The sequence below is a fragment of the Corythoichthys intestinalis genome, chromosome 17 (assembly GCF_030265065.1).
Source record: "Corythoichthys intestinalis isolate RoL2023-P3 chromosome 17, ASM3026506v1, whole genome shotgun sequence".
NCBI classification, from domain to species: Eukaryota; Metazoa; Chordata; class Actinopteri; order Syngnathiformes; family Syngnathidae; genus Corythoichthys; species Corythoichthys intestinalis.
In genome coordinates this window covers 42821741-42838931 of record NC_080411.1, presented here as the reverse complement: position 1 = coordinate 42838931, position 17191 = coordinate 42821741, and the positions used below count along the sequence as shown (strand labels likewise).

Sequence of the window (17191 nt, the reverse complement as noted above, 5' to 3'; positions counted from 1 at the left end):
ATATATTGGCAGAGGTGGGTAGAGTAACCATAAATTTCACTCAAGTAAGATTATTATTACTTCAAAATATTGTTACTAAAGTAAAAGTAGTCATCCAAAAATGTACTCAAGTACAAGTAAAAAAAAAAGTATTTGGTGAAAAGAATACTCAAGCAAAGAGTAACTGCTTAAGATGTTTGATTTTATTTTTTTTTCTCAGCAGTTATCTAAAGCTGTCCTAACGTAAATGCGTCGATGAGCACAACATCCCGACGACGGTTAATGGAGGGTTAAAAAAATGTATGCGTGGAAAGTTGAGAATAGTCGGATGCTCGGTATACAAGCGTGGAAAGCGGCACAAAGCTAAAAAAAGTGCACCAGAGTGGCCAAAACATTGACTTATTTCAACAAAACAAAGGAGGGTACACTGTTGTGTCCTGTCTCTTCAATGAAAGCTTGGCTGCACGTCGGCCGTGAATGAACACCCAAAGCGCCGTCACCGAGTTGTAATTTTAGAAGACGACAGGAGACAACAAGCTGGCAGATCGTACGTCCATCTAACTAACTAACGACATGTTTTATTGAAGTGGCTAAGCCTGTGGTGATATCAATGAGTCCATTTATTGCATAGTTAATAAATATGAGGGTGGTAATTTTCACAGCCGCGTTTTATCACTGTGTGCTTGTATGCATACATTTGTGCATGTGTGTTGATAACATACGAGACTCCAGTTCCTTTCACAGATGTTTTTGGTCATCAACACGCCTTAAAGTTCAGACATACAAAATAAGGAAACACATCTATATTAAACACTGTAAATGTTAGCATTACTACATTTAGGCTAATGGGGAAAAAAGACAACCTTCTTTAGCCTGCTATAAAACATTGGCAGTCTCCAAAATGCAAACTTGCGGTTAAAAGATCACACTTCAAACATGAAAAATCGCTGGTTAACAGCATTTGCAAACGGGAAAAAAAAAAAAAAAAAAAAATCTATTACTGACACCACATGCAATGACAATAAGTGCTTTTTTGACTTACAGTTAGCAGTTTAGCTAATGTACTTCCAGTAAACATTTCAAAATAAAAGCACATTTGTCATATAAATAACAATTTCTCGAGTTAATCCCACATACTTCAGACTTCAGATTCTACACTAAGAATAGCTTTAAAATGACACCCTTTATGAAAAATCTGATTGGCAATGAATAACCATTATAATACCATTATATACAGTATAGTCGTATACTATAATATTAATGCTAGATATGTTTTTTTAAGAATTGTTTTGAATCACGTTGGAAAGGCAAAGTCAGTGTTCTGAATCCGTTTACATTCCATTCTTTTGCACTAGGTAATGCTATCAGCATTTGACCTCATTGTTTATTTGTGATTTATTATTGTTATTTACATGTTTATTTTTACTTTAATAAAGAATGTAAGTGTTCCAAAATGTTTTTGTGAATTAATAAGCATCAACAAAAATTTCATTGCTAAATTAGTTCAAAAAAAAGAAAGAAAAAAAAATTAGATTAGTCAACTAATCGTAAAAATAGTCGGCTGGCTAATAATTTTTGGAACAGCCCTAGACTAGCGTAGTCCCAAGTAGCGGAGTAAGAGTAGTGTTTCTCATTCACAAATCTACTCAAGTAATGGTAAAAAGTATGTCTTAGTAAACTAACTACTCTGAGAAGTACATTTTTCTCAAAAAGTTACTCAATTAAATGTGACAGAGTAAATGTGACGCGTTACCACCAACCTCTGTATATTGGTATCACATTTTTGGTGTTAGACAGTATCAGTATATCGGTTATCAGCAGGGCTGTCGACAGACTTGCAGGGGCCCGGGGACAAGAAACCATTTTAGGGCCCCCCACCTCACCCCTGCCATCGGCTTGTCACGACAACACACGCAGTACTTTTAACGCTTTGCAAGCAATGACAGTGTAAATGTTATATATAATAATAATAATATAATAATTTCAGATGAACAGTTAAATTTAACAGACCGTAATGTGACGTGACACATACAGTGGGGAGAACAAGTATTTGATATACTGCCAATAGGTTTTCCCATTGACTGTGTATCAAATACTTGTTCTCCCCACTGTATATAAACAAACAATTTCCATCTATTGTCCCATGTAGGCTACAGTACAATACAACTTAGAGTGCTATGCCTGCCTGCTAAGCAACAGAACAGTATAACTAAACATTCTGTGCCTGTCCCTTCCGCATCCCTGGGCTTATCAAGCCCTCATACAGTGATGCGCCTGGATTTTTTTGACAGAAAACACATTTATAATATCAGTGAAATCCAATTTTTGAGCAAGCTCACGCTTAATGGAGAGCATGGCTAGGTTGTTAAGCCTGCCCTGTGATATGGTGGAGCGTAGGTAGTTTTTTATTATTTTCATTTTACTGTAGGCCCACTCTCCTCCAGCTACAGTCAATTGCAATAAGGTGTTATATTGCTGCTACTATTCTGAGCGAGCAGTAATGGATTTTGAGCACAGAAAACACCCCTCCTGAGGCCCCGATGGTCCTGAGGCGCGGGACAACATACGCGGTTGCCCCCCCCCCGTCAACGGGCTTGGTTATCAGTTAAAAACGTCATTATTGGACAACTCTAGAATAATGTCAAACAGAAACCAGTCTGTTAAATTTTTCTTTTCGTACATTACCGATGGGTGACAAAGTATGTGTCTTTTCAGGTAGAAGAGGGTGGGAAGGCTGACAGTTTGGAGTGCCCACTGCAAGTAGGGGATGAGATCATCATCATAAACAACATCGAGCTGACAGGTTATCGTCAGGAAGCCATCGCCCTTGTCAAAGGATCACATAAGACTCTACAGATCACCGTCCGCAGGTAAAAATGCATGCATAATATGTGTTTTTGTGTTTAGAATATTGAACTTCCAATGTACTTGTCAGAAAAAGTGTTGTCCGACAAAGCATCTTTTAGAATTCAAGCTGATACCCTGCCATGTATGATGACTGGTATGTGTTTGGGGTTGGGGTGCGGCTGCTTGCAAGGCTTCTGTTGCTGCAGCTTTTATTTTGTGGAAGTCCAGTGAGAAGACTGACTCAACACAGGATTTAGCACACGCTCACACAGTCTGACAGATGCCGTAGCACACATGGATTTGTTTTAAGGTGTGGCAAGAATTCATGAATACTGTTCCTCCAGAAGATCGCAGTACAAGTGCATGTGTTTGTTGAACTTCCAGCTGGCGAAGATCTGTTTTAAATGAAAGAAAAACTTTTGCTTCATATCATTTATGCAGTCATTTAGGGAGCAAGTTTGTAATCAGAACTTGACCCTAATATGCATTTGCAGCACAGTATGTACCCTACTGCTTAGGAGACTGTAAAGTAGGTCAAACTTTATAACTTCCTATGTGAGTTTTCACCTTTGGACTATCTTGCATACTGACTTTATTTTATCGTCAAGATATCTGGAGGGGAATTCATGAGGATTAAGGAAGCTCCAAATATAGAAAACTTGAGTATGTATCATCCAGAAAGAGGAATAGTATGGTACTTGTGATATTGCGGGGGAAAAAAATTGAATTTAAAAACTTGGTGAATACGCTTGTAAAAATTGTCACAGATAATTGACTGTGGGTGTTTCAATAGATTATGCAGGGTATCCGTGGGGTCTTAAAATGTCTTTAAAAAAAAAAAATTTAAAAAAAGTCTTAAATCCAATAATTTGTATTTTAGGCCTTAAAATGTCTAAAATTCTCCTAAAATCTCATAAAAGGTCTTAAATACAGTTTTGAAAGGTCTCAGAAATCTATTAATGTTACTTTTATTTAAAACATGCGTAAATTTCAGTATCGCATTTAAATGTTTTGATTTTTGAGGACGATATACAGTCATGTGTAAAAATTAGGATACCCCATGAAATATTGAGTTTTTTATTAAGAAATATTCACATATCAATGTCTGATCTTGATTTTGTTCTCTGGAAAAGAAAGTGATTTAATTGCAGAGAAACAACAGCAATTAACATTGTCTTACTCATTTAACCAAATATATCAACAAAAATGCATATTCTAACTGAGGAAAAAGTTAGGACACACTACCATTTAATAGCTAGTGTTACGCCCTTTGGCTGAAATAACTTCGGAGAGACCCTTTTTGTAGCCATCTACCAGTCTTTGACATCGGTCTGAAGAAAGTTTGCCACACTCCTCAATGCAGAATACTGTCAGATGTTTGAGGGGTTTCTTGCATGTACAGCCCATTTCAAGTCACACCATAGCATCTCAATGGGCTTAAGATCTGGGCTTTGACTCGGCCATTCCGGTACTCTCCATTTCTTCCTTTTCAGCCAGTCCTTAGTGGATTTACTGGTATGTTTTTGATCATTGTCATGTTGGAGGGCCCAGTTTCGCTTCAGCTTTAACTTTTTCACAGATGATCTCACATGTTCCTCAAGCACCCTCTGATACACGATATAATTCATGGTGGATTCTATGATAGTGAGCTGGCCAGGTCCTGCTCAAGCAAAGCATCCTTAAACCATGACACTTCCACCTCCATGCTTCACAGTTGGTATGAGGTTCTTTTCCTGGAATGCTGTATTGCAGGGGTGTCAAACCAATTCCACAAAGGGCCAAGAGGGTCCTGGATTTCATTTCAACCAAGACTGTGCAAACAGATTAACCAATGAATTTTCTGCGGAAACAAGCAGCACCTGATTGTAATCAACCGATTACACTTGTAGGAGATCAGATTGGTGAAAAGATGACCTCTTCATTGGTTGGAAAAGGACAGAATTGATTTACAGTAGTTACATACATGGGTAAGTGCAGAGAACATACAGGTTGAAGCCGGTGGAGGAAAACTTGTATGAAGCACACTGCACTTTGTGCAAGAAAATTTTAAAACTTGGGTATATAGGCATTGGACTCCTATTGCAAATCTGAAAAGGTCATGAAATGTTGGTTCACAAATGAGAAAGTTCTAGTGTGTTTGGTTTGGTTAAGCATTTTGTATCACAGTGGTAAAGAGCTGGGAATGAATTCATATACTTTGCAAGGAATTACGGGCCTCCAATTTTACTTGAAATCTTTTGTATGTGTTTTTGCTGGTATTGATGTGAAATATGTCCTAAATTTTATTCATATTGGTCTTTTAAAAAAGTCTGTAAAAGTCTTAAATTTGGTTTGTAGAATCCTGCAGAGGTGGTCTGCTTGTGGTGCCTGGCACATTTCATTTAGGTGGTGACAGGTTGCTGGTTTGGCCCTTCTCTTTCGTTCCTAGATTGTACATTCTGATGATGCAGTGGTATGGTCCACAAGGTTAGCCTGTGTTGGCTTTAAGCACCATTGATTTCTATTCTGTAGGCTGAAAGTTAAGCAAAACTGCACTGTTTTAATGAATAAACAGATGAGTGTTAACAAGCATCTTGTAATAAGAAGAAACATATTTGATTGCTCAGCGACCGTGAGATTACTGTAGGTGTAGGGAAGTATTTGTGTTTGCAGTTGTGTCCGCCACAGATTGTCTTTGAATTGGCAAGTGTAAAATCATGGCTTGCTGATGAAGTGCTGCCTGCACAAGGAAAAATGAAGTCCATGCTGTCTTGTAGGGGTTAGCCTGTGCTGTGCTGTTCAGTTGCTTTTTGGGACTTTAAGTGCAGCAATTCCAATGTCCTCCCTGTCGTCGTCATGGTAATGAAATCCAACGGTAATGGTAATGTCCCACTTGCAAATGGGCTGCATTTATCAGACAAGAAAATGGTGTGTGAAGTGTGCTAATATTTTGGATCCTTGTGGCAATATTAGACCAGTAAACCTTTAAAAATATATGAAAAGATGAATATATAAATATATCTCATCCCTTTAAATATCTATCTTTCTAGTCACTTTTGCTCAATTATTGTTGATACAAGATAATAGTCTCTAAGAAAAAGCATTCTAAAGATGAACCGACAAATGCTTATTACTACACTGCAAATTCATAATGTCTCAATAAGATTATTTTTCTTATATCTAGTCAAATGATTTTCTCACTCTTGTTTTGAGTATTAAAGACCAGATTTATGTGTGGATTATTCCACATACTTTAAAGGCCAAATGTGAAGTAAGGTTGGCCAACCATGTTTTTGAATAATATCAATGGCTAAAGAATTATAAGCATATTTTCATTATTTTTTTTTAACGCAACCCTTCCAGATTCTTTGTTTAAACCATAGCAACGCCCTTGACAACAAAAATGCTTTTCTTCGACAATCTTCGGAAATGACGTCACACCAAGAACTGCGAGGGAAGTCCGCCATACACACAGTATTGTTGCATTGCTTCTCGGTAAGATGCCACGGCCGTATGTGGCGATGTATTGTTCTCAATCTAAAGAAAACTTGTATGAGTGGCTGAAGGATAGCAGGGCACGTAAATGAACATCTTTTGTTCGCACTAAGCGGATGAATTTCACGCCATCATCGAGTCGTGTTCTCTGCTACAAGGACTTCGAAGATGCCTGCATCCTCAACTGGTCTGCTTATGATCAAGGATTTGCAAAAAAGTAAGTGTGATTTTTGGATAGATGACTGATGACTTTATCAAAGCAGAGCTGCCAACTGTTGTGGAGCAGTGCTTAATTTGTAAATCATAAGGTGCCGGAACGCAAAGTACATATGACAGCGCAGGGATGACGGCATGTGGACAGGTCCCGGAACATATTGTAATAGCCCCAATAGGGAAATAGAAAGGAGAAGAGTGAATGATGGCCTCCTTCACTATATTGTGGCAACAGTTAAATAACAGATAACAAAAATAACAGCAGACTGCTGCAGCATGCGACCGCCAACTTCGCTCTCACGCCGCACTCTTCTCCTCACTTCCCGCTACGTCACCACTCTGCTGTCTGATGGCCCCTTCACGGGCCCACAAACAGTTACGGACATTACATTTTGCACAAAATGGTGCTGAAAACAAAATGCAAATGCCCACTTGCCATGCTGTGGGACTTTCCTTTTTTCTTTCTTTTCTATGTGCTTTTCTGACTCGTTTTGAACCATCTTCCTTCTTTTTGAAAAAGACAGTAAATGCAACAGTCTTTTTGGCATGTTGAAATAGCGTTTGATCCTGGCTGCTTGCTCCCAAGATGCTACAAATTTCAAGTTTTTTTTTTTTTTAAATGTCAGGAGTGTGATTTGTTGGTCCAGCTTCTCAGTGCACCATTATATTTTATTTTATACTGTAATGTCGACTCGTAACTGCGTGTCATATTCTGATATGTTTTTCGAGGTACCCTGAAGTGCACGCGACGTTACTCTTGTTTTGGTCACGTGGCGCGGGAGTGTGATAGAGAAGCACAGGCTCTATCTATCGCTCCGCACAGCCTGCCGAGAGCCCCAAGCTGTGTTCGCACTGTTAGCTCCATGTGTTAATAAAGAAACAAAGTTGACAGCACGTCGTGTGTTCGATACCTTTGTCAACAAAAAGCTCATAACAAGACACTATGCACGATCCGTTTAAGAGACGCTGGGACTGGAGAGCTGTGAGTAGTAGGAGGCGAGGGGGAGATGATGAGAAGCAAAACTTTGCGGTCAAATGTGGCGGCAGTCCGCTATTATTTTGTTTTCTTATTGTTGCCACAATAAAGTGGAGAAAGCCATCAACGACTCATCCCCCCCCCCCCCCAAAGTTTTTATATTATTATTTTATATGCACGAGAGCTGCCGTATCTGCCAAAATGAACATGAAGTCTGATTATTATTTTTTTAAACAATGTCATCAGATAGACAGAAACATAAAATTATGTGCAAATGCCTGCATCTTCAAATCATGAAAATAATAACAGCCTATATTTTACCAATCTTGTAATCTCGATGGGTCTTCTCTCCATTCCATGTCAGGTAGTCCAGGCACATTGTTTGCATCCTGATTAGCGTCTGGCTAATACATGTTAGGTCCAACATAAAATTCCAACCTCCTCTTCTTCCTCCAACTCTTCAAAAACTTGGATCTCCTCCCTTGCGCTCGATCTATCGCTTATATCGCTGTTTGAATCATTGTTTGAAGGGCTTTGTATGGCGGCCGTATGGAGCGCTGCCATCGCTGTTCTCGGTGTGACGTGTCACTTCCGGGTTCGTCCCCTTTCAGGCTCGAACTTCGGAAACGCGATTATTTTGTCAAATATACAACATATAAATTATTTTTTCATGCTTTATTTGCTGACAATGTTTAATTACTTTAATTGTGACCCTATTTGGCATGTTATGAAATTACTTCACATTTGGTCTTTAAGTAAATATTACTATTTCTTATTTAGCTCATACATCTAAATGTGGTTATTTTTCACCTAAATGCTTTCAAATAATGTTTTGCAATGAGGTAACTGGGTTACTAACTCAATTACCTTTTGGGAAAGAAGTAATTTGTAACTGTAACTAATTACTTTTTCAAAGTAATATTAACAACACTGATCACCATTTCGATACTTTGCCACACCCCTATTTGTTAACATGTGCTCTCTGTGCATGCACGTGCATATGCTTTCATGTGTGCTGCTAATGTTGTATGGCTTTAACAGGTGTATTTAAATGCGGCATGGGTGTTAGAGTGCATCCTTCATCCTCTATTTCTGGAGACAAAAGGAGTGTAACTCAGAGCACACCTGTCAAATGCTGCGTCACTCGCCATACCTGTCTGTCCAACACCCTGTCTAGCTTCCATTCCTGCCACGCTCCCTTTCTGATAGGTGCATTCCAGCGAAACCTGGTTGGTTAAAAAAAAAAAAAACTATGAGCAAAGTTAAACACTAGTAAAGAGAAGAAGAATATTTTACAAGGACCTGTGCATCAGAGTTGTAAGTCTGCTATTTTGATCTTTTTTTTTTGTACAATTTGTCCTTAGACATACATAGATAAGTTGCTATTGCTCGAGTCAAATCTAAGTGAAAGTAAAATTGACTGCATGCTGCTAAATCTCGACTGTTTTATAAGCTCTAATGTTAATGTATAATTACTTATAGTTTATTTTTGCTTTTGTGAAGCAGGCTTTAACACCTTCAGCTTGTTTGCTGTGCTACACATGACATTTATGTGTGAAAATGAAATGTATCACTTCATACCGAGGTCAGCATGGAGCTAATGTGTAGCAAGAACCTTCTTTTAATCTTTACCTGACACTTAAAGCTTTGAGATAAGACTTTCCCTGCTCTCCTGAGCAGGTTTGTTTGAGTTTTTTCGACTTGTATGGAAGTATCAGTAAGTATTTCAGAAGTCTCTATGTGTGTTTTGAGCATGTGTGTTACCTGTATTGCTCCTTGCTCCACATTCTGCAGATGTTTTGTCATTTAATACCCCCCTTAGAAGCAGTCTACATTGCAATGGTGTTATATTGCACTTGGCTGTTGTTTTCCTTTCAGGCAAAAAAAGGAAAAAAAAAAAAAAAAAGGAAAGACACTTTAAACATGGCACCTGCTAGCTGCTTGTTGTTTGCCATAATTATATCGCTATTTGTTTGTGTAATATGCAACAAAATTAGAAGGATGGGCATATTTTTGTTATACAAACCAAAATATTTTAGTGTGACGCAGAGAGGTTTGGCACTACTACAAGTAACAACTCCATAAAATACTTTTTAATATTTTTGTGTATAAAAGTGTATGAATTTGTATGAGTATGGATAGAATTGTTGTGATGTTGCTTGTTCGTATGATAGTTCAAATGAAGTCACTGGAATGTGAGGAGGTCGAGCAGGTTGGACCAAGTTCATCATCTTAATGTTGCTGTTCTAATTATAGCTAATAGCCAAACATGAGTGCATTTAATCAAACTAAGTACAATACTTAGATTTTAAGGTGAGAGTTTAATGGGCCTGTGATCTGATATTGACTATTTACTTTTAACAAAATGATTTTTTTCAAAATTCTATTTTTTTTTTTTATTGATAACATTAATAATTTAGCTTGTTTTTGTTTCTCTGGGACTACTTTACGACATTATATTGTTCTGCTGCATTTAGAGGAGAAATGCTAATGTTGATGCTAAATGTTAAAATCAGCATCTTTTTCTGTTGGCTGTGAAAGGAGAATTTTTTTTTTTTACATTTGGCTTAATCTTCAAGTTAGCGGGGGTTTAATTAGTCAGTGGAATTGAATTCAACAAATTCCGTGCAGTTTGTTAGTTATTTATTAGTTTCAGGACTCCGGGGTGGCTAAGCTAGTGCGAGTCAATGGTTTTGTTTTAGCATGCCAATTAAAAAAACTAATGCACACATGAAAATCCCAGAAGACTAGGGTTGGGCTTCGTTTGAAATTGAACGATTCCGATTCCACATTTCGATTCCGGTTCCAAACGATTCTCGATTCAGATTCTTTTAAGAGGCAGGGTCAAAAAACAAACAAACAAAAAAAAGGCATTGTCAAAAAATTTGCATAGTTTATATCAACATCTAATCTATATCTTATCTCATCTCTAACTTCTCAATGATTTTTTTTTAGATTATATGAGCTTCTCACGGGGCTATTTTTAACTTATATGTAAATATTAGTCTTTGAACTTGAATGTGATCAAGTTTCTTTCCACAGGAGTGCACTTTCACAAAGAAGTTTTTGTTTCAAAAGCTCACGGAGAAATCATTTATAGATATTCTTTTGCCATACATGTACGTACCTTAGCTGGGAGCTACGACGAAGCATTAGTATAAATTTTTCTATTGCTTATAATTTGATGATCTTTTAATACTGTTGATTTTAACGGAGGGGACAACGCACTACATAAAGTACGTAGCTGCTTATAGACTGAGAAGTCTACTGCTCTAAGATGGCGGCTGCTTACCAACGCCGGCGAGTCTGTCATTTCGCATCTGGTTCTATATACATTAGGGTGTGTCAAGAAATAAAAAGTTGAGAAATGAGAGGGGGCCCTATGTTTTCAAGTTGTCTTATGATATACTTGATCATAATCAAAAGCAAAAAAATAGTTTTGACTTTATTTACCTACCCCCTTTTTTGATTGAAAAAACAGCATTTTTTTGGCCGTTTTTGCATTTTTTGACCATTTCCGCCTAAACCCTGTTTTTTCAGATATGTAATTTTTTATGCAATATTTATCATCTCCATTTAAAACCAGATATTTACTACAGTTGAAAATGGTCCCTTTAAAAAAAAAAAAAAATGGTCCTTTTAAAAATTAAACTTATTTAGTTTCCAATAAAACTTTTACTCTTCTAACATGCCAAGACATGCTGCCGGCCATCACAGATCATTAAGAGAACACTTTGTACCCGAACATATTTGAATTGAACTGTTGAACCTTTTTATTGATAACTTCTATTGAGATGGGTCCCAAGACCAGGCATGAGGCTGGTACTAGTCTGGCTGATGTGACAGGTCCAGGAGAACCGATGATACAAACTGAGCTCCCTACCCTCCGAGGTGTCCTGAGGCATGGCATCTACCTGCAGGAAAAGAGGCTGTTGGAGGATGGGGTGGATAGGAGGAACTACAGCATCAACCAGCTGGTCAAGGATGTCAGGGTGGAGTTGGTGGGCTGTTGGCAGAGGGCAAATGCTCAATTCAGTCCCCCAGTCACCATAACAGACAAGTCCATAGAACGGAAAATCCAGGTGGCCTGGACTGCTCTGGAAAACTTCGCCTGGAACAGAGGGGGCATGAATTGGTCACCAGGATTGCCTCAGAATGAGCAAACCATGCAGAGGACCGGACAGTCGGCATGACGGTCAACTGCACCACCTTGGGCTGGGTGCGGAGGCAGGACAGCTTAAACAGGACATTCCTTGGACCATCCACCCAGCTGTTGTTGACCTTTACTTGGAACCAGCAGGGGAAGTACACATTAATTATGAAGGAGACAATCTCCTTCAGTCTAGCCAGGAGCTTGCCCTTAAGTCCATGACTGAAGTTGCTACCGACTGTCAGATCTCTGGAGAGAACCCTTAGCTTCCCGGCAATTCCAGGGAAGACAAGTCTCCCTGATCTTCCTGACAAAATAGTGAAAGACCTCTCCTCAGACCAGCACTATGGATACAGGATCACCAAAGCTATCAGAAGTGGCAAGATGGACAATGATCTTGCTGCACTGACAGTTGGCAAGACCGGACACAGCTGGTGGCTCACCACAGCTAACCTGTTCTGTGACTGGTGGTGCCGCAGTCAAGTATATCATAAGACAACTTGAAAATATAGGGCCCCCTCTCATTTCTCAACTTTTTATTTCTTGACACACCCTAATATATATGTGATATCTACCGTACCTCAACGTAATAATACAACTTATTCTCGTACTATTCCATCCATCCATCCATCCATCCATCCATCCATCCATCCATCCATCCATCCATCCATCCATCCATCCACTGCTTAATCCGGTTTTGGGTCACGGGGACAGCAGAAGACAGACGTAATTTATTGTTTTACTTACCTGGTTCTGACGGCGCAGCGTGTCAAATACACAGCATTCAGCTGTGCACTTGGCACTTGTATTCCATGAAGCCGGAGGTGTTTAATCATATTGGTCATGCAGCCAGCTTTTCAAAATATAGTTGTGTTTCAAATGTTGCACTGAGCTGACTGGTCATTTTTCTGTAAAGTTGAGCCAAACTTTTGAGCGCCGCCACACCGTGTCCATGGTTGTAATCAAGTTGCAATGCACAAACACGCGCTTCTTGTGGCTTCTTCTTCGTGGTTTTCGGTAGCATTTTTTTTCCTCTCGGCGGTCAGGGCATAGAATATGTAATTGAAATTTAACAATTTGAACGGTTCCAGGAGCATCCGAGTGCTAACCACAACCCTATCCCATCAATGCTCAATGCCCAACCCTACCGATGACCCATGCAATCAATAGTGTTGGCTAGCAATCAACCAATATGGGTTTTTCAGGACTGATACCGATTATTAGTATTTAGAGGGGCCGATAACCGATTTTTGGAGCTGATGTTCATTTGCAGTAAAAGTGTAAAAACTGGTGTAAAACAAATTGAATAATGCAAACGCTGCACTTCATTGAAATGCCCAAAGCTGAATTTCCTAGACTCCGAAACATCTCTTATAAAGTTGAATAAAAGTTTAAATAAATAGCTCAGAATTTTTTCCACAGAACTGAAAGTCGTCGTCTATGTATCCTTGAGCAAGATACGAAACTCCACATTGCTCCTGGTGCTACGTCACCAGTAGGTAGATGAGGATATAGTGTGAAGCGCGTTGAGGGCCTTAAAAAGGTGGAAAGACGCAATACAAGTACAATACAATACAAATACTCCATTTACCATTACCATTTAACCAATCAGAGGACGGAGTAATTATTACTGCAGGAGACAGCAGGCAGGAGAGAGGCGCGGCTGCATCTGAACCGAAATAATCCAGTTTTAAATAGATTTTTTTCATATTGGCTGGTCGGATTAAAAAAAATTCCAAATATCGGCGCCGATAATCGGCCTGGCCGGTAATCGGTCATTCTCTAGTGTTTACTATGTTTTCAGGATAAAATTATTCAAACTTAACCATTGCCTATCAATAACTGTTAGGGTAGAAACAGCAACATTTGTAATCCAGCAGCTGTGCAGGGAACAGGCTGCAGAGCGGAGTGATATTTTTTCCACTGGTCTGTTGGTGTCGTAGCCAGTAGCAAGTTACCACAGTTTATATTGTTCCTCGTTCTTCATGGGGAATTTGTGAAAACTTTAATTTCCCCATTTCCTCCGTCTGTTTACACAGCCTCCAATTGCAGATTTCACCATGTTGCCGTTCTTCATTCAAGACTCAGTAGACTGATGCTGCATTCGAGGAAGGTGGGAACTTAGTTTTCCAACCTCCGAGCAGAAAAACATCATTGAAACACCACACAAACTGGGAAGTCCTAGTCGCAAAGTCGGAGAAAAAAAAAGTACCCTGACTTCACGAGTTGCTTCAATCTGACATCACTCGCTGCCCGTCGAAAAGCAGACCGTCAGTAGTAAAACTAAAGAAGGCAGTTTGCAATGTGTGCTATTTACCTTAACCGTCGTTTTTCCTCCACTATTTGATCACTTACGAGAAGGCAGGTTTGCCGGAGGTCGAAATGTCTTTAGATGACCAAAATATAAAACAATTTGTCGCGATCAGCCATCTTGCTGTTTACTTTCGCTTGGAACGCTTTGAGGTCGCAACTGGTACCATTTGACCTCCCACCTTCCTCGATCACATAATGAGCTCGAGTGGCTGAAGCACTCCTCTCTACTGTGGTCATATTACACATCTAAAAAAATAGACCCACAGAATGAAATGAATTACCAGTTTGGTGTGACATTGTTTTGGCTGCATGGGTATTTTGAATAATTATTTGCATTTTAATTTTATTTGACTATGTTATATCTGTTATATTGTTTATTTATTTATTTTTTGCATGCTAAGACAGGACCATTGACTCGCTCAACTCAGCTACTCGGCAGCCCTGAAACTAATAAATAACCAAAAAACTGCACTGAATTTGTTGAAATCAACTCCAATGACTTATTAAAACCCCGCTAACTCAAAGATTAAGGCGAATGTCAAAAATGCTGAACTTCCGCTTTAAGATAAAATGGATAGTAGAGGTGTGCGAAATTTCCGATTCTCAGATTATTCGCAATTCGGCCGTGGAAGATTTGAAAAGGATTCACAAACATCCAAATTCCGATTATTTAATTACTGTATACCAGGTAAAGCGGAACTAAAACACAGTCAGCGTGGTCTTCGGGATGCAATGAGAAACAGACCGAGAGTAAATATCATGTTCAACTCATGCCTCTAGATAAAAAAACAATAATGACTGACTGCGTCCGACAGCCGCTACAAACAACAGCCAGTTGCTAGTTGCTACAAACATACTGTATGGCCACATAATGCTATGGTAGATATCACATATATACAGTATATATAGAACTAGATGCGAAATGACAGACGACAGCGGCGTTAGAACATGTATAGAGAACTAGATGCAAAATGACAGACTTGCCGGTGTTAGGCCACCATCTTAAAGCAGTAGACTTCTCTGGAAGGCTCTGTTGTAGCGAACCTAATTACCTTTTTTGTAAAATACTAAATCGGCAGAATCTTGACTTAAATCTATCTTTAAATGATGAAACAGTTTAAAACTTCCACATGTCAAAAGTAGACAGAAGGGAAATTATGGAAGGCATCAGTAATCAATTTATAATCGAATCGTAGCCTCTGAATCATAATCGTAATTGAATCGTTAGGTGCCCCAAGATTCCCACCTCTAATAGTGATAGTCTGATAGAGCTAATATCACTGTATCCTACATGCACTTGCTAATAAATATCTGTGGAAGGTAAGAAGGATCGTTTTACTTTTTCAAAGCGTTTGTGATTGTTTATACCAGACATGTCCAAAGTGCGGGCCGGGGGCCAAATGCGGCCCGTGGTCAAATTTCATCCGGCCCCAGCCTCTGTCATAAGATCAATAACGTCTGGCCCGCACACAGGCTTAATAAATTGGTCAGCAGTACTGCTACCAGCATATGAAGTAGCTTACACATTAATGCTGCTCCTCATTTACCCACCAAAAGGCAGCAGTACTCTAACCAACATTACCCCGTGTGACCCTTGACTTCCAATTTTTATAAAATGACGACAATCAACAACAACAACAACAAAAAAAGTTGACTGCGACAGCCGACACTTCAAGGATAGGTGGAAATTGGACTAATTCTTCTCTTAAACACGCAACAACTGTGTCTGCCTCATTTGCAGAGACAGTCGCTGTTTTTAAAGAGTTCAATGTGAGGCGATATTACCAAACAAGACACGCTGATATGTACGACAAGATTACAGGGAAGATACGCAGCGAGAAATTGAAGCAACTTGAAGCTATTTTAATTTCACAGCAGCAGTATTTCGCAAGAGCCCGAGAGTCCAAAGAGAACGCCACACAGGCTAGTTGCGAGATTGTTGAAATTATTCATTTAAAAAAAAAAAAAAAAAAAAAAAAAGCAAATGTGACACACAGAATGGCTTGCTAAAAATTGCTTAAATATATTGTTCTATGTAAAGGACGTCAGCCAAGGTCGGCCCCCCACATTTTTACCACACCAAATCTGGCCCCCTTTGCAAAAAGTTTGGACACCCCTGGTTTATACATTATAAACTAAAGTGAGATACACTAAGCCTATGGCAATTTTCATTTTCACTTGACATTTAAGTATCAATTGCAAGTGCGCTTTGTTTGTGAATTGTTTTTGTGATTTGGCAATGTCTGGGAGTGCGTCACTCTGGGAGTCTGCACTCGTGTGCTGATGCTCAGAAAAAGAATGCTCGCATATGCATTTGTTATTCTCAAAAATTTGTTTTTGCTTAGTGTATGTTGGGTCAAACAGTTTTGTTTGTTTGAGATTTTTTAGGTCCGGGCTCACAATCTCTGTTGTCGTCAATCCCAAATGTATTTGATTGGTTTGTAATCATAGGTCTGTGCAAGTTGTCACCATCCAAACATGAAATTATGGAATTTGCTAACTGAAGTCATTTTTAATTTCATGGGGTTTTGTTTTTTTTAATATTGAAGTACAGTATTGTATTTAATGAGTGGCCTCTCAATGTGTGTAAGTCTTGGAGATAACAGTAACCTTAGGTTTGAAGAATTGAATTGGGTTTGAGATTTTTCTCAGTAAGTTTGTCTGTTTTATATATTTTATTCACAGCACAGTAACAACCCTGCACAACTAAAAAAATAAAGAAAATTACTAAATAAATTTATGTATTTTCCGCACTATAAGGCGCACCTATAAAAGCCTTAAATTTTCTCAAAAGCTGACAGTGCTTTTGAGAAAATTTTGAGAAAATACTTATTTTCTTCTTTTTCAGAGAAGAAAATAAGTATTTGAGCACCATACTATTTTGTAAGTTCTCCAACTTAGAAATCATGGAGGATTCTGAAATTTTCATCGTAGGTGCATGCCCACTGTGAGAGAGATAATTCAAAAAGAAAAATACAGAAATCACAATGCATGATTTTTTTTTTAGTTATTTATTTGTGAGATACAGCTGCAAATAAGTATTGGGACACCGATCTATCAGCAAGAATTCGGTCGCTGAAAGACCACCTATTAAAAGTCCACCTCCACTCTATGTATTTTTCTGAATTAGATGCACATTTGTGGTCAATAGCAGCTTAAAGACACCTGTCCATCCCATACAATCAGTAAGACTCAAACTTGTAACATGGTCAAGACCAAAGAGCTGTCCAAAGACACCA

The 17191-nt window shown here is 38.8% G+C and overlaps 1 protein-coding gene across 3 annotated transcripts in view; it reads left to right on the top strand.

Moving 5' to 3' along the window:
• Positions 1 to 17191, top strand: part of shroom3 (shroom family member 3) — a 121666-nt gene that overhangs the window by 8908 nt on the left and 95567 nt on the right. For 2 of the 3 annotated variants that reach the window (XM_057818406.1, XM_057818405.1), the window contains exon 2: positions 2695 to 2849. In XM_057818406.1, coding sequence (XP_057674389.1) covers positions 2695 to 2849 — 155 coding nt within the window. Of the gene's footprint in view, positions 1 to 2694; positions 2850 to 8668; positions 8807 to 17191 lie in introns of those variants that run through there. The other variant, XM_057818408.1, reaches the window with a different exon arrangement.